Source organism: Fukomys damarensis, unplaced genomic scaffold (assembly GCF_012274545.1).
Source record: "Fukomys damarensis isolate Sample0158 unplaced genomic scaffold, DMR_v1.0_HiC HiC_scaffold_5, whole genome shotgun sequence".
In the NCBI taxonomy this organism is placed as follows: domain Eukaryota; kingdom Metazoa; phylum Chordata; class Mammalia; order Rodentia; family Bathyergidae; genus Fukomys; species Fukomys damarensis.
The window spans coordinates 42257913-42276976 of NW_022900917.1; the positions used below are offsets into that span (position 1 = coordinate 42257913).

The 19064-nt window shown below is 36.3% G+C and overlaps 1 protein-coding gene across 1 annotated transcript in view; it reads right to left on the minus strand.

Annotated features, from left to right (window-relative positions):
- The window catches only part of CUNH8orf34 (chromosome unknown C8orf34 homolog), a 358931-nt gene that overhangs the window by 150475 nt on the left and 189392 nt on the right, over nucleotides 1-19064 (minus strand). The window contains 1 exon segment of the mRNA XM_010611479.2: nucleotides 3660-3795. Within this exon segment, the coding sequence (XP_010609781.1) occupies nucleotides 3660-3795 (136 nt within the window).

Consider the following 19064-nt stretch of genomic DNA (forward strand, 5'->3'; position numbering starts at 1 on the left):
TGTGTGTGTGTGTGTGTGTGTGTGTGTGTAGTACTGGGGCTTGAACTCAAGGCCTCTAGACTGAACTACATCCAAACTCTTTTTAATTTTTTTTTTTTAAGACAGGATTTCACTGACTTGCCCAGCCTGGGCTCAAACTTGCAGTCCTCTTGACACAGCCTCCCAGAATGCTGGGATAACAGAGATGTATCACCATGCCAAGCCAGTTTTGTTTTTCTGAGGGAGCACTACACTGCTTCCACAACTGCTGTATTAATTTACATCTGCAGCAATATTGCACAGGAGTTCTTCTTTCTCCACTTCTGCTATGATTATCTTTCTTCATTCGGATACCACACCATTATGTCCTGACCTATAACCTGGCATCCCTGGAGACTGGGCTCTTGCCTTCTCTTCCTGGCACTGTATGCTTCTCCCATTGTTCTGGTCAGACTCTTTCACCTGCATTCCTACAGTCCAGATTCTTCACTGCCCATCAGTTCCAGGTGAAGAAGCTCAGGACATGCCATTCTAAAATATGCTATTTATTTATATTGATTACTTCCATGCCAAAGACACTTGAAAAACAGCAAATGCAGCAGGAAGCTCTTTCTGAACTCCTTGAACTACCTAAAGACAGATTCTCCCAAACAAACTCAACTCTCTTCAATCTTGTCTTCCGGAGTTCCATTAGCCAGGAAAAAACGAACTCTTATCATAGCGAAGTACATTGGATGTTCTTTTTTTTTCCCACTAAGTTTATTGGTACATTTAAAGCAAACAGTATGGTTACATTTATCATCTTATCATTTTATACCTTCACATGATGTATCTTGGTTCTTGTTTTTTCCGCATACCCCTGTACTCCTTTCACCCCCTTCATCCTTCCCTATTTACAAAGACTTTGTTTCCATTTTCTCATTTTTTCACATTTTTTCCTTTCCCTTATTTCCTGTCCCCTCCACTTCCCACATTGGATGTTCTTTATTTACTTATTTTTTATTGGATATTCTTTAAAAGTCCACTGGAAGAAACCATACACAGGAAAAACCTTGTCACAAACTGTCATTTATTTTTCTAAATATGCATTCTTTCCCAAAAGTCATTTCCTCCCCCCTATCCTGACTCTATCTCTCCTTTCCTCTCTCCTATGAAGAAGGAATATTGGGTTTTGGGGTCTTCATATTGCTGTTCTAGGATGCCCTATGCACATATTAAATTGATATATCTTTTCTGTTTACATGCATATTGTCAGTTTGTTTATATAGACTCAATTATTGAAGCCTTAGATGATAGAGGGAAAGTCTTCTCCCTTCCACACAGTGTTTCTACAAATTGGAGGTTACAAATGAAGGCCTCCAAACTTTAGACTTGTAATATAAAGAACCAGACTGTAAGAAATAAATATTTGTCAATTATAAACCATTCAGTTATTCAGTTATTGTAACAGCCTAAATTAACTGAGAACATAAAACTATTAGAATCTATGACAGTTTTCTACTTTATGACTTTCTGCCTCTGATGATTATCAGGCCTGGTTTAAAATGTAAAGTTCTTACGTCTTAAATTCCTCACTTGCAACTAAGAGAGGTAAGGCAGTGACTTAAGCTGGTGTTGGAGAATTAAAGATGGAAAACATTGACAACAATATCAATGCATCACAAAAGTAATTTATCCTAAGTAGTATTAGAGGACAGTTCTCCATGAGAAAGAACTGTTTCTCTCATATTCATGGATATTGGCGGTATTTGTTTCACACAATCTGCTCAGTTATATTTTTATAGCAAACAACCTTGGAAGGTAGATGAAGCCACCACTGAAGCAACAACCAAGCACGCTAACTATCTATTATAAAATATCCAAGTCTCCTAAACTCAGGCTCCTCCTATAGTGCAAGCTACCTTGTGTCACTCTTTGAGAACTGTGACTCAGGAAATCACCGAGGATGTTAATATGGTTGCTGGTATTCTTATCAGCAATAAAGTCCATGGTCTCTACTCAAGGAACCTATATCTTCTGCTACCAGATATAAAATAGCAATAAAAGGATGTTTTATTTTTCAAAATCTCGGATTCTTCTTAGGTCTTCAGTTTTTCTTCTACTTTAAGTTCCAACTGCAGTGGCTACTCTAAAAAAAATAGCTTACTGTCTTTTTCTATAGCTTTTCTCACATTCCTTTGAAGAAATATTATGACCTTTTCCTTTGAAATTATATTGTCTTAGTCCCACCAAAAGAACTCACCTCTAACACAGGTGATTTGTACTTTACAACATAACTCTATTTTCCTAAGTCAAATGACAATTTAGGGCCAAGTATGTGTTTATCATTTCCCAATTCAAATCCTCAATAGTTTAATAAAACATTATTTGTATAGGCTTTTCCTTCTGAAAAAACAAATATCTCTTATCACAATCTTTTAATTTTTTTTTCTTTTTTTGCAGTACCAGGGACTTTGCACTTGCAAGGCAGGTGCAGTGCCACTGAGCTAAATCCCCGGCCCCTCAATCTTTTATATATGATGTGAAAGACCAGGCACCAGTTCATCTCTAGTCAAATTGTAAATGCAAAAATAAACTCCAAAGTTTAAAACTAAGTGCCAAATAATTCTTCCATACATGATCGTGTATACTCAGAATGAATAAATATTACAAGTTTTCTTCCCAGCTCTAATTTTTTTAAAAGTCACAAATTCGCTAAATACATTTTGTCTGAAGCAGTGGTTCCACTGGTATTTTCACTGTGCTAGGGGCATTTTTTTAATGGCCTCGAACAACATCCTCTAATTTTCTGAGGGATTCCCTTTCTATTTTGGTAAGCCAAGGATAATTAAAATAAAAAGTCCAAAGGGGTAAAGCAAAAGAGGAAAAACTACAAAACTCTGATTTGATTTTCCTACACTTTCCCTCTGCTTATTACCAAGCAGCTAATCCCTCTCAAACAGTACAATAGAACAGCAAGACATAAAGAAAAGCAGATAAAATTGGTCAGCCAGTACATTATTCTTGCTAATCTGAACCATTTACATAAGGGTTAGAAGGCTTGTTTTATCATTTAAACAGACTTAAGGTCTCTTTGCAAATGAGATTTAGTTCCTACAAAAGATTGAATTCAGGCTATTTGGTGAATTTCTGCTAGACCAGCATTTGAGAGCTGACTTGGCAGTAACTAGAAACTACTTCTCTGGGCACATATACTATATGCAAAGATTGCTTCCAGCTGCCAGAACTGAAAAGCATCAAGCTGATTAAATTCTTTCCAGGAGGTGAATAGAATGAAGGGCAGGTTAAAAGGCCAATACTATCAGATCTTAAACTGTACCTGGGCAAACTCTTCATTATGCAGGTGCTTTAAAAGTGTCTTTGAACATTCAGGGCCCTTTGAATCTTCCTTTGAAAGGAAAAAGAAGGGCAGACAGCAAATGAAATTCAGAGGAGAAAAGACTTTAAATAGTGTCAAGCTGTGAAGTGAAGACAATCTAAACCCTTTGATTCATTGTTGGTCTGAGTGTTGTTGAGTGGAAGGACAAAGTGCATAACTACCTCCCTTACCAGGGTTAGCACAAAAGATAATTAGAAAGAAAAGATTTTCCTAACAGAGGAGTACACCTTTTGCATCAAAATCTTACATTTCAAAACATCAAGATTATATTTATGCATACTATAACTATTACTTGTTTTACCTGGCACACCTTGAACAGATATTCAGTGTGACCTTGGCTTGAGGCTCAGCAGGATGAGCAGAACGGCCTTGGTTGAATTTGCTCCCAGTAGGCACCAGGGTTGTTACTCCCTCCATTCTTAAATCATCAAGATCCTCTGCAACAAGACAAAGAATTACAGAGAAAAAAATTAAATCTAGTAATATTAAAGAAAAATATATAGGTTTGCAGGTATCTGTCAGTAGTTAGGCAAAACACTATAGTCTCCCTTCTGTAAAACTTTAATTTCATACATGGATTATTTTTCAAATCATTTCTAGATGCAGTTGGAGACAAATGATATAAGAAGATTAATAGACGAAATAGTGAGAGGCTGATGATATAAGTGGCAATTGGTATAACATATGTGACAGTGGTACACAGATACATAAACTCTGCTATAATCATTCAGGGAAGAAGAATCAAAAACTCTGCTGAAATTAGCCCCAAATGGTCAGGCCTTGGCCAATGAGTCCCAGCTCTCATATGTTCTATGTTTTTGCTTGCAACTAAGAACCAACCAGAAAAAGCCAAATATTTTTCTAAAATCAGTTATATAAATCATCTACTACTAATTAGCCTGTCCCACTCTCATTCAAAACTCTCCAATCAGAATATACCTGAAATTCTAGCAGTGAACATTTCTTCAGAGTTGTCCTTAGCAAATTTGCTTTTGCTTCTCCTCTTTTTGCCCATCTAAAAGGTTGAGTTCCCTCTCTATCCTTTTTACTAGAATCACGTCTCTTCTTTTTCACCTGGCATTAAATTCTAAAGAAAAGCTACATCTAAATAATGGCTAAATCATATTCTTTAAATTTACAGAACACAGGAAATCCGGTGACCATAAGACCTTAGTATTTAGTTCTGTGCATGTAAATTCTTGTGATGTTTATCTTGTAGAACAGTAATTTCTGATTGAGGAGAACACAGGAACCGGCCCCATGAGGTTAATGTTGTGGCCAGAGAAAAAAGAGACATACACCCTGAATAACAAATACCTCATTCAACACTGTACTTTCCTGCCAATTTTCTCTCTGTAACTACTTCCCCTTCCTATGGAGGCATCCTCATTGTTCTTGAAGATAAAGTCTAAGGAGAGAAGACCCCTCTTCGCCTTCAGGGTGCCAGGCTTTTAAATATGACCGATTTCTGCTTGCCAACTCTCATCTCCCAAATATTGGCTTTCAAGTGGTGAGCATCCTGGCTATACTGGTAACAAAACCCTCTAAATTTCACTCTCTATGTTTCCTTTATTCCTGGGGATAGTTATGTCTCCAAAGGTCAGTGAAGTCCCTTTCCTTCTTTTCTTATGTCTTCAATCAAGACTTAACAAATCTAAGTTTCCATATTACTCATTTCTTATTCAAGTACACAATCTACTTGTAGTAGATTGTAGTTCATTCATTTACTTGCTTTCATATATATATATGTATATATATATATATATATACATATATATATGTATGTATTTCACATATATATATTTCACATATATATATATATATATTTCACAAAAGATAAATTGTGATTTTGCCAAATACAGGTGATTATTAATGGCAATGGCATAATCTACATAAGTAATAAATCATTCTCTTTTGGTAAAGGTTACAGCACAACATAGGTGCAACACAAAACAATGGAGAGGCTTCTAAGTTTAACTGGATATTACAAACAAAGAGTGTCACATTTGCCTTAAATGGTGACAACTCAGTATAAAACATGAATGGTTCCATAACTTGAAGAAAGCTGGTCAACAGATTCCTCCTGTAGGCAACTTTGAATAAAATTAATTTTGTCTATTTTTGCATAAGCAATCTGGAGAAGCCCTTAGAGTTTTAACTCAATTTCATGGGAGGCATCCAAAACTCTGCCTTCACATGGTTGGAACTTCACATGCCATGTGGCCTTCACATGCCACGGCTCTGAACCTTGAGTGCTAGTACCTCATAGCTCTTAGTGCTACTGCTCTTGGAATTATAGTTCATAGTATTACAGCCCCTGGCAGCTTCTGGCCACTATTATTATAACAGGGACGGGCCTAAGACTGAGTCAACTAAATACAAAGAGAATATCACACATGCTGAATTAAGAGATAATACGAGCCATATAATTAGTTGCTCTTAAAAATGTAAAGTTAAACATAAGAAGGATAAAAGTTAAAATAAAAAAGAGATGAAGACTTAAACTTCAAAAAACTTAAAAATAGAGTAACTTGTTTCCTTTCATTTGAACTTGATTTCTGTTAAACATTAAAATCCACAAAGATTCCTGTTGAAAACAAATTCCCACACTCTGCTTATCTATATAAGGCCCAAACAAAGAAAGCACATTGTCAGCCCCAATTTTGGAATTCCCTTATGGTGGATAGTCATAGAATTTTTTTTCTTATTATTTCAATAAATACTCTCTTAAAGTTATTGTTTTGTCAATGATTTTACTTTTCAACTTTATGAGACAAATTTAACTGTTTTACTATCAGCTCCACCCACAGCAGAAGCTGATGGGTTTCTGTTAGGTCTTCAGGCCTACAGGCAACATTTACTGCCTCTCTCTAGCACAACACTGCTGCTGGCCTCAGATCACAGCTTTTTTATTCCTTCTGCACCAATGGCCTCAGGTGTCAGGCCTTAGGTCCTGCCCGTCTTCACCAGTGGCTTTGGGCTTCTGGCTCCCCTCTGCTTGTCTTCTGCCCCAGCCTTTGCTAGAGGTCTGAGCTGGAACTCGGGCTCTTCTGCTTGCAAGGTAGGCACCAGAACCACTGTGTTAAATCCCCAGCCCACCTGCTCCCTTTTTACCTGGGGCCTCATCTGTCCTGGCCCCACAAGCCCACAGGTCTTCTTCACTCTGCATGGTGCTATAGTTGTGGCATCCCCAACTCTTAAGGGTTAATAACCACTGGTGGTACTACTGCAAACAGCTATTAGTTATAAATATTATAGACATTTAGACATTTAGACATTGTATGCCCTTAGCATACAAGACAATTGTGGCCAGAAACACATTCACTGAAGGCCACAATTCAACAAAAAGAGTAATGACTACACTCACATATTTCTCCTAGGGATAAACATTAGCGTTCCATATTCTAAATAGGCATCAATCACCCTTTCCCAGAAAATCCTTGTTCATTCCATGTTTGTTTGCTACATGGCAATGATTTGATTCCCATTTAATCAATATTGCCTAAGTGACTATACTTGTTATAATCTTATTGGTTGACCATAGTTTTGTTCCACCTTGAACCTACCTTGCCTTGTGGCATTGCTCAATAAAATACCCTTGAGAAACAGAGTCAGCAGGCAACCCACTTTCCAGACCCCTTCTGTCTCTCTTAGACAGAAGCTATCTTTCTCTCAATAAATTCTTCCTTCTCTTAGTCTTCATTATTCCTAGAATCCATTCTTCTATTACAGAGAAGACACAAACTCAGGGGTTCAGATATCTAGCAGATTTGAGTTATAATACTTCCTTTATATTATTTGAAGGCCCACACATCATATACTCTGTATCAGTTCCAAGCACTTTTAGTATAGCCTGCTCAACCCACTCTACGTGATAAACAATCACCAAGGTGAATAGGATCACTTAAGTGAGGCCTTTATTAGGACCTATCCTGTAGCACAGGGGGATGCTGCTCAGGAAAAGCACTCCTCCACTGATCCAAGAGGTGTCAAGGAGCACTGCCTATATGGAGGAGGAGCAGACTATGCAAGTACAATCGCCTACATTTTGTGGACCCTCTTGGGGACTTCAAAAGTCTCAGAGGGAAGAAGACATCCAGAGTGATCATTAAGTGGACCCACCTGGGATGTTCAAGGCTGTTGCAGCCAGAGTCCTGGGATCTGTTGTAGAGCACCTAGGGCTACCTCAGTTAAGATGAAAGCTTAGCAGACAGTTTCTGTGCTTCCATACATATTGTATGGCTACTGTAACTTTTTTGGCATCTCTCACAGGAATTGTTCTTAATCTTGGATGGTTGGGGTTAAAGGGACCCTGGAGAATACCAACAATAGGAACTGTTGCACCTGCCAAATCTTTGTCATTAGGCACAGTTTCTTTGACTGCTTACCAGTCCCAGGGCCTGAAGCAGGGAAGCTCATGACAGCCAGGAGTCAGTTCATGGTTCTTTTATTGGGCAATCACCTTCCTGTGCTACCTTTACACACATTAATAAATTATATGCTTGTTAACCTCCTAATATTTCTATTGTCAGTTTGTTTCAGTGACTCATAAGAAAGTAGTAAAAAAGAGACTTTCCCTTGCCCCTCACTTAGCTTCCCTCTAGAATACAGTTCCCTACCCAAGCCAGTCCTGATGGCAGAACTGCTATGCTTTTTGATTTCTCAACTGGCCAAAAACAGAGAGTGAGGAAAGGAGAGTGACAGAGGGGGTAAGGAGAGTGGGAGGGACGGGGGAGACAGAGAGAGAGAGAGGGAGAGGAAGAGGGGCAAAAGGGAAGAGAGGGAGAGAGGGAGAGAAGGAGAAAGAATCTTTGGGATGCTTGGGAAACAAAAGGTTTCTCAATTCTGTGGGAACCTCCCATTAAGTATAAGATGTATAAGATAATTTTAGATGCACTCCTACTTCAAGAAAAGGTAGCAATCATAAAGATGGAATATAATATGGAAGCCAGAGAAAATGTTCTAAAAGATTTTTTTCACCAAATAAACATGCTTAACAAAGCGAAGATCTTTTCTAAACTCTTAAAAGGTTAAATTCCTACAGAAGTTCAACTGAGACCCTCACATTAAGTGAAGTAACTCATTCAAGTTTAGCTATCTCATGGTTTCTCTTATATAAACAACTCAATATGGTATGCACATAAAGTACAAAATAAAAGACAAATAATACAGGAAAAAAGAAAGGTAAAGGCATTATATCCAGTGCAGACAATGCACCTAAAGGTGTCCCTTGACTTAGTACAATTGTCTTCTGGAAAGGTAGAAAGTATCAATGGTACCCTTAAAATAAAATTAATAAAACTTTCAGAAACTATTGAGCTTCTCTCATCAGAGGTACTCCTATCTGCTCTTATAGTAGCATGGTCTACACTTTGAAGCAAATTACTTTTTCTCCTATGAATTGGTAATTGGAAGACCTAGGTGCTTTAGGATTTTAGCTATAATGCTATACTCTATCCTCTTATACACCAAAATAGCAAAATATTACAAGAGATTATACTAACAATAAGATTGTAGTCCCAAAACAATTTTTTAAGCAATCACTTCATAATATCTAACTGTTGGGACATTAGAGGGCGGAGGGCCGAAGCGCTGACCCCAGTCCCAGAATGCTGGTTCTCACTGGGACACAGGTGTCCCCAAGGTGATGTGCTGGAGCCAAGTCCTCGGACCTCAGAACCACTCCCTAATTCCTTCTTTGTTCTTATTCCCAGTTTACATTCCCTTTTACCAGTTTACAGTCTTTTTTATTCATAAGCAGATGTCGTTTTATCTAGATGTTCTGTCTTTAGTTTAAACAGGGTGTATCTTTTCATAGCTTCTTGTGATTGCTCTTTATCTTACTCATGCCTCCATGTGACTGTTGTTAATCATCAAACCACTGTGATCATGCTTTTGTGTGTGGCTTTGAAACTGCTATAAAGACCCTGGGTGAGAAATAAACTTTGCCATTAGCCATCAGCTTTTGGTCATTCATTGTGTCCGTGGTCCTCTCCCCGAGTCGCCTCCTCTAGAAGGAGACCCCAACATCTAACCATGAGATTTAAACCTCACTGGAAGGAACTTCATAAGATATTGTTAACAAATAGACAAACTACCTGGGATTAATCCTTGGGTTTCCATTTCATAACTAAAAAACAATCCAGAATCAACAAAATTAGGAAGACATCAGCCTAAGGATTCTCAGAAAGAAGCTGATGTTCACAAGTAGCTAGATGACTTGGGACCTTCAGAACTAGTCAACTGGGATAGTGAGCAACTTCTGAACAAAATATTGGCTCAAGATGCCTAATTCCTGTTCTGCTTTTAATACACTTAATTAGAAGAATTCTCATATTCTATAGTCCCCTGGTTGTCATCCATTTATGATGGCTCTTTTTCTTTTTTATACCATTCTTACCAAATTATTAGATCAGAACATGATCATGTTTTACAGCCAGTCTCAGACTATTTCAAATCTTACCCCTCAAACTTACTGATTGCCATATATGCCATCTCTAACCAGACTGTGATGATAAAAAGCCTATGGAAAGTACTACTCTTATCAAACAAGAAGATAGGGAAATATAGCTGATGGTATTTCCACTTGCACCTACATGGAAAAATACTCTTAAATCAATCAACCTGTGACTTTGCTAGTGCCAATTTATTATAGAAAAGAAACAATTAATACAATCTATTCATAGGAATCTAGGAAATACTAAAGTTAAACTCAACAACCTTCATAGGATGATGAGCCAGTTACTTGCCACCTGGAGAAATCAATGAGAATAAAATAAGCAATTCAGCTAATTAAAAAGCTTGTTTTCCTGGAACCCTATGTGTTCATATCAAATACAAGTTCCTCTGCAAAAAGGATAGTTCATCCTCTTTGCCTTATACTAATGAATCACTCACTTGAAGAATAATATTACAAATCTTATCTGTACACAGACACACTAATTCTATAGTCATTTAAGACTGGATTTCAGCTCAGATGCAAACTCCAAAACAAGGTCACCTTGATTATTCAAGCACTCTTCTTGGGGAAGTTACTGATTCACTGTTAATGCAAACAGTTTTCAGTAGTAGTGATCACCTACACCACAAATTGTAAGATATATTACTAACTCTTGCAGAAATTATACATGATACCAACTCCAAACTAGATGGATTACACATCTCTCTCAATTTGTTGGCAAGAGTGGTAATAGACAATTACATTGTTCTAGGTTTCTTGTTCACTATCATGGTGGAGTCTGGCCAGTGCTAGTACTTCTTGCTGTACTGGCAACAATGAAAGAGGTGAAGTAAAAAGTTTACATGCTATTTTAAAGAAAAAGCACTTGACTGTCTAAGCTTGGGCCTCATTACCTGTGAGAACTATTCTTTTAGTCTGAGTTGGACAACTGAGGTCTTAGTTCTAGAGTTTCTTAAATGGACTTTTAATCGTGTTTGGTTTTTGTCACAGTAATTATGATGCTGGTACACTGACCTCAATCCAGAGTCTTAAATACTTTCATTTAGCCAAAATGATGATACAACAAAAATGATTAAAAATATCTTGGTATACAGTTGATTGTGAAGACAAGTGAACAATCAGGAAGCAGTAAAGAGCTGAATCTTAAGCTTTTGGTTAAACTCCTGCAAGGGAGATAATAATAAAAGAGGGTAGAAAGGGACAACATACAAAAGACATTGTGTGGAACATACATGGCATTAGAACACTGACTGACAGCCTCTGCAGCATTTGTCCCAAAATATTCAGAACTTGGCTAACAAAGGTTAATTTTCCTTCTCTCATCCTGATTTCCAACACAGAACTAATAAGCAAGAGCAAACATGTTTCTCACACCAATTGCATAAGACTCTGTTCTGTATTTCTAGTTTACCCTCCTAAAGGCTTTCCATGCCAACAACTTCCCATCAGAATCTATCTGAAGGGCCTCTACCCATTTTAAAGCTATCCTATTCCCATGCTTGTCTTTCAGTCTCTGACAAATCCAAATGATAATGGCTGACTCCCACACTATAACAAGCTCTGAATATATACAAATACTATGTTCTCATGTGAAAGATTTTTATTTATTTCTACAGTAGCAGTCTTCAAATATCTAAAGGTTTGACAAATGGAAGAGATATTAGAAGTTCTTCTCTGGCTCCAGAGAAGGAATGTGTCTTAGGTGAGGGAAGTGTGTTTCTGGATCAACATAACAATTTGTTTAATGTTTACGTTTATTCAAGACATACCATATTGTGTCATTTAGGATATGTGACTTTCTTGCCCCTGGAAATGTCTAAGGCAGAAGCTTACTGATGTTTATGGCATGTGATTCAGAATGTTGCAGAGTCATTGTACATATGGTTTAGTCCAAATCTATACTTCTCATAAATTCTCAAAATTCTGTGATGGATTTAGGGTATATCTGGAGAATAAAAAGAAATTGAATATGTAAAAAGTGATTGTTCAAATGAAGTAAGATTCTTTGGGGGCCATAGTGCTGTGAACTTAAATGTTCATCCTCAAATTTAATTTGGGTGCCACAAAGCACACCACACTGTCTTACTAATGAGAGAGGTTCTGAGTTATTCTTCATTCTGGTATGAAAAATTATTCAGTTCTTTCTACAGTAAGGAATCCAGAGTATGGCCACTGATTTGAGGGCACTTTTAAATGCCAAAACTATCATCTACTTGCCTCTCTCCCACATCTCTACTAAGACAGCATAGTGGCCTCATGCTTGATGTTAATCATCTAAGATTTTCAAATTGCTTCACATACATAGAGAAAGTAATAAGACATGAATTTTATGACTGCATTTTGATGAACAGAAAACTTCCAGAACTGTTCTTTCACATGCAAATTTAAGGAGCATATGTAATGAGGCTTATTGAAGAGTCCCTAGCTGCTATCTATACCCATATAGATATTACATCTTTTTTTCCAACTCAAAATAACTATTACAGTGGGAAAAAAGAGAATCCTAGAGTAAAACGCCTCTGGAATTCATTTGCTTGTTCCTTGGAGACTTCAGAGTGTTGTAAGACCAAACTACTCAGCCATGGTGAAAGCAATGAAAGCTGCTCATGCAGTCAATCTTAGGGGAGCTCTCACTCTGAGAAATCTCCACTCATGATTTCTTTTCTTATCAATATTCACTTTTTCAGGAAGGTTAATGAGTACCTCAGAGCTATTGAATATTTATCTAAGGGATAATATATTAATAAAGGATCCAATTTGTCTGGGAGGATATAATAATCTATATTTCATCTACAAAGAATAAAAATAATACATAAATGTATGTCTCATTAGTTTGCCTCCTTTACAGCTATATTAAAGGTATTAAGTGTCTAGGATTAAATAACCAAGAGAAAGACTGGGAGAAAAAATCAAATTAAAGAATTTGAGTTAGATTTTAAGGATTTTTCAATACAATTCCTCAACAGAGGAAATGCAAAAGAAGAAGTGGGAAGGGTAGGGGAAAGGAAATAAGGGAAAAGGAAAAAAACATGAGAAAATGAAAAAATGGAAATAAAGTGTTTGTAAATAGGGAAGGGAGGAGGAGGTGAAGGGAGGGCAGGAGTAACCGGAAAAATGAGAACCAAGACCTGTCATGTAAAGGTACATGATCCCGATGATGAATGTAAATGTACTGTATACCTAAAATATACCAATAAACTCAATGAGAAAAAAAAAGAAAACTTAAAGTTAGAATTTTAAAATAGTAGTTAGTATTGAAGGAGTTAAAAAATATGCCATTCTGGTGCTGATTATTTTGAGCTAAATACAGTTGAAAACACTAGGTACAAGAAGAACTCCATGACCTGTATTCTGTTTCTTAACAGCAAAAGATGAATTTCTCATGTAAAAGATTCCTTCCCTGCACTAGAAGAAAAGCAATATTGTTGTCATCAAGGACAGGCAGTTGAGACAGAACTCTGTATACACTTTGTTAAAATAACTCATCTTTTAAAATTCTCCACATGATTTTGTTGATTCTTCACAATCTCTTCTTCATCCAGTTCAGTGTGTAAGTGATTTACTCTGCTTCGTGACTCTCCGTTTCCGTATGAGGGCTCCCATTCCATTTAAAACTGTATTAAATAAATTTGTACCTGTTATGGTTCAGATCTCAAATGCCACCCAAAAGCTCACTGCATTGAAGGTTTGGCTCTCAATTAACAATGGTCAAGGAAGGGCTTTTGGGAAGTAAACAGATCCTAAGGACACTGACCTCATCTTTAGTCCATTGAAGAATTCATAGCTGGTAGCTGGTAGCTCATTGGAGGTGAGTGAGGGCTGGTTGAAGGAAATGGAAGCATGACCTCTCAGAATATATCTTATCCACAGGTGCTTGTTCTCTGGCTCTCACTCTCTCTCTCTCTCTGTTTCCTGGCCACCACGAAAGGAGCTATCTTTCTCCACTACACCTTTTCTCCATGTTTCTGTCTCACCACAGGCCCAGAACAATGGAGGCAGCAGACCACATACTGAAACCTCTAAAATTTTGAGCCAAAATAAAACCTAACTCCTTTAAGTTGTCTTTCTCAAGTATTTTGTCATAGTGCTTAAAACTCACTAATAGCAGTCCACGTTTTTCCCATTAACCTGTATTATGTCAATTTAGTTCCCAAGCCCATCCAAAAATTAAACAAACAAAAACCAGAAAAAATACTTAAAAGGGACAAGGTAAAGTTTGCCTGTCCTACAATATCATAGCCTTTCTTTTTCTTCATGCTGAAAGAAAAACCAGTCATTGCACCAATGGACAATAGTTTGTCCCCTTACCTCTTCCGTCTTTGAATTTTTTCTTTTTTCTTCTTCCCATTCCAAACTGCATTAACTTCTCTAGTGCCGATAAGACTACACATCACCAGACCTGAGACAATGACCCACTGGACCATAGCTTGATCAGTACTGGGAACTATGTAGACTTTGGATCTCCTGCCTTTGTTCCCCCTCTGTATGAACCTAGAGTATTTCAAAGATATTACTTAAGATGGTAGTACCTATCTTCCTGGTGTTGATAATGCTAAAATAAGTTTCTGTTCTGTTTTACTATCACTCATCTCTCTTTGCTATTTGGCCTGTTTTCAGGGTGAGTGGTCATACTTGATCTATTGGAGCCTCTGGATCCCAGACTTCTGGTTTAGGATTCTTGTAGCATTTCCTTCTTTCTTTTTTCCCTTCTTTTCTTCTACCTTTCCTCACTTTTTAGCTCCTCAATTCTATCCATTCTTCTTCACTTCCTTTTTAGTGTTTTTTCCTCAAGTAAAATATTCTCCAAGACAGTCCCAAAATACCCAGCCCAGAGCCCTTGATACCTATACTGGTGGTACTATCTGTGATCCTAAGCATATATAAATTTAGGATATTAAAGAGATATTTAAGACAACTAGAAATTTCTTATAAGCAATCAAGATTACTTTTTAAACCAAATATCTCAAGATTATTAAGATAATGAAGATAGAGTATTATACAAAAATTACCTGCTTATAATTTTAAAAATCTACTTGTCTTATTTTAATGCTTTGAAACTGAACTGCCTAGTAAATTGAGGAAGAATGTTAAGAAGGTAGTTAAATGTGATATAAATATGATCAGCCCTATCCCAGAAAAAAAAGTGGAATAATATTTTAAAGTTTATAGGAAACAAATGAGAAAAACAAACCAGGTATTGGCAGTATTAATCCATTGGCAGTAATAATTGTCATTGGGCAGTATTAAGCCATTCTATGCTCTCCTACATCATAAAGGCTAGAAGATTAAGATCTGCATTGTTTACATTTCTTTACTAACAAGCTCTCCATATAAGGGTCATGTATCATCAATGAACTGCAGACACTAGATAGAGAAGGGAGAAAGAGGTAGAACCATTCTTTTTGTTTGTTTGTTTGTTTGCTTTTTGAGACAGGGTCTCACTATGTAGTGAGACTGACCTGGAACTCACTATGTAGCCCAAACTGACCTTGAACTCACAGCGATCCTCCTGCCTCAGCCTCGTGAGTGCTGGGATTAAAGGTGTGAGCCACCACACCTGGCAGAACCATTCATTTTTCTCTGGCAGCAGTCCCAGTTGGGTCCCAACAATACCTATGAGGTCTATTGGTTAATTGTTTGTTTTTAATCCCTACAATCCTTTAAAATAATCATCACACTTCTACTACAGAGGATTTATATAATTGGAGAAGCAATTCTATGTAGTTTTCTAACTTCTGAGTATCAATAACCAACTCCCGACTTCTGACCCATACCTGCAGTAAATATTTAACAGTTGACAATGGGTAGCTTCATTGACTTTCAACACTACAACCCAAACTTCTAATCAAATCCTTTTCTATTTTATTTAGAATAGTTTAGTTTTCTGAATGAAGCCATACTGAGAGGCATGAAACCTCACTGAATGAAATCTTACTGGCTTTATATTTTTTCTACAGGCCTTACCATTACCTGAATTTATACGTTCATATCCATATACATATTACATACTTAAACATTAACGCATATATAGGTACAGACACCACATCTCTTACTTATTTTAAAATTTTATTTTTTTTCCAAAACATCACAATAGGAACTTTATCTTTCTCATTGTAAGGAGTATCTCAGTATCTTAGAAGTGTGTCTAGTGCAGAGATACTTGTTGCCATAAGATGTCTATAATTTGCTAATTATAGACATTGTAAAATTTTAAAATTAGGGATAAGGAAATATGGGAGGATGAAGTCTGTATCAGTAATTCATGTACATGTTTTTGAGGGTCTGGAAGAAGGGAGTGAGGTAAGAAAAGAAAAATAATTTTTGAAAAGTAATTTCAGAGGAAGTTTCAGTAGGATGTAGCAAATGTTTGAATGTGAAATCGGAAGTTTCTCCACGTTATCACTTTGAAGGAGGATAGGAAAAGATACTACCTTCCGTTTAAGATGTGCTATCTTCAAGATTCCCATATGGCTGTCTGGTAGGCAGTTAGAGAGATGAGTGTGGAGGTAGGGAACGAGTTGAGAAGGGAGCTCTAGACCATCTGGCGGAGAAAACTTGATACAATTATCATCCCAGTAGTTAAACTAAAGCAGTGACACTTCTTGTGTCGAACTTTCTTTATAACTAAAATAGTACACTATATGAATATTTTATTTAAAACTTTGAAACTTTTAGAGTACCGCACTTTTTTCTTTTCACAACAGAAAGCTCAGAGCAGTGATTTATCTTTAAAGGTAGGCTATAAAATTGTGATGCATCTTCTGAGTCAGGAACACTATTGAAAAAAATAAACAAATTTATTACTAAAGATGTGAGTATTTTATCTTTATACAATGGTAAATAGTAAAGACCTAATCGAGCAGAGAAGTGTTTGGATTTAAGAAAATAACAGCTGCCTAGATGAAATAATCCCAGAACTTTCATTTCATTCAAGTGTAATCCATGAAATAATTTACAGCAGTTTGTACTAGACGATGTGGGAGATGAGTGAATTTTCACATCTGTTTCAAGGAACTTTATAACAAATATTAAAAGCTTTCCAAGCATAAGTCCCTTCACAGTGATTCAGTGATGGGTTACACAAGAATTATACAGCAGGTTTTCCTTGAATCACAATTGGTTCGTTGATTTACAATGATAAAACTGATTTGGTCAGATGTTTTAAGCAGATGTTATGGATTCTGAGTGAATTATTAAAAATAAAGCAAATGTTAAGAAAATATATCAGAAATTAGAAAAGTTTAAATAAAATGTATACAAAACTTTTCTGTTATGTAAGACAGCTATATTTCTTTAAAAGGGATTTGAAAGAAAAAAATGAAACATAATTCAATTTTCTGGGACATACACTGGTCAAAAGATGGAGGAAAGATGTTAAGGCCATGTTTTTATTGCTTGTGTGTTTTTATTATCAAATCTGACATTCTAGTTTAACATTTTCCTTAGTACATCAGAATAGTACAACTTTAAGGCTTATAAATAAATTGTTTATAATAAAGCTCATAAATAATAACAAAATGATGAATATTAAAATTACAGGCTATAAATTTTTACATTATTGTTGGGTAAAAAATTTTAAGTTGGGACGGGGACTTAGCTCAGTGGTTCTGGTGCCTGCCTCACAAGTGCAAGGTCCTGAGTTCAATCCCCAGTACCAAAAAAAATTTAAGTTAACATTTCATTTGAGATAAAAAGTCCCATGGAATTCCAAAGCTGTGTTGAAGTTTCCCATTCAAATAACATGAGAGTATGCTTGTTTCTTGACCACATGGCATGAATCAACAAAAAACTGATTAGACCAGTAAGTTAAAGAAAATATTTCTATAAACTCAAATTTATATATTTTCTATTTCTCTATTGTTAATGGAAAGAACAAGATGCTTCCTAAGATATTCTTTGTTAGCTACTAATTTCCATATCATTTCTTTGAGTGTAACCATCAGTAGCCATAAATTTTGTAAAATTTAATAGCCCAGAATTTGTTTGCTTAGATTGCAAATGAATCATAAGACTAGCACTGATTGAACCCATCACCATATAAATTATGAAGGCTGTTAGAGAAATTAAAATTTTAAGGGAGTGGTTTTCTTCTTCTAGTATGGAATAAAATACCAGTTTCTCTAGCAAATTCAAATACAAACACTACTGAAAACCTGATTTCTGCATGAGGATGCATCTTTTTTAAAAAAAAACTTTCACTCACCCTAAAATTGAGAGATCATATTGTATATATCCAAAGGATTGACTTTTGCTTCCTGAAACTTTTGTTGTCTGCAAGCTTGACAGAGATTAGAGACTGTGAACAAACCCCTAAAATTCTGACATGAACTCATGTCAGGGTAGGATTACATGAGCAGACCAACCAGTATAACCGAAAACCCAGTGACAACACATTGTAGTCAATACAGAAAAAACAGAGTAAATGTCAGAGGTGTAAGCAGGTGAGCGAGTTGACTTGAGGATGGTTAAAGGAGGCTACAGACAGGAGGCAGAAAAAAAGGTTTTGAAATGCACTGGAAAATGGAAAAGGGAGCCAGGAACACCAGGCAGGATGTTGAATCCAGATGAGATTAAGGCAAGGATGGTGTCTTGGTAGTCAAGAGGAAATGGTGATTAATCAAAAAAATGAGAATCATGTAAATTATTAATTAAAGGGGGAAATGTACAGTTTTTGAAGAAAAATACAAGATCTTATACAAAGATTATTATTTTAATTACCATCTTCAAGGATATTTACTAAATTTTAATTCCCATAGGCTATTTCTCTAGCTAAAGGATTCATAATGAATCTTGTAATAGTTAAATCACTTTTTCTGAGAGAGTTCTTGTTATTCCAGTGGCATGACATGGAATAGTTGATAAACTTGCATGAGAAACCATTTTACAGAAAACATTATTCCAGCCACTAAAGGTGACATCTCAAATTTATTTTTATTCTTCTTTGTTTCTAAACTAGTTTTTGACCATATGTGACATCTTTGAATTAAATTTCCACAGCCTCCAAATAAAAAAACTAGATCCTATGTTGAGAAGTATTAATTTGTTGAGTACTGATGACCATTGACCACAAACTTAATTTGCATAAGCACTAAGTGAAATTATTTGGTACTGGGTAATGAACCAAAGTCATCACACTGAACTGCATTTTTAGCTTTTTTTATTTTTTTGAGAGAGGATCTTCTTAAGTTGCAAACTTAGGAAACTACTGTCTCAACCTCCTAGAATGCTGGGATTATGGGGATATGC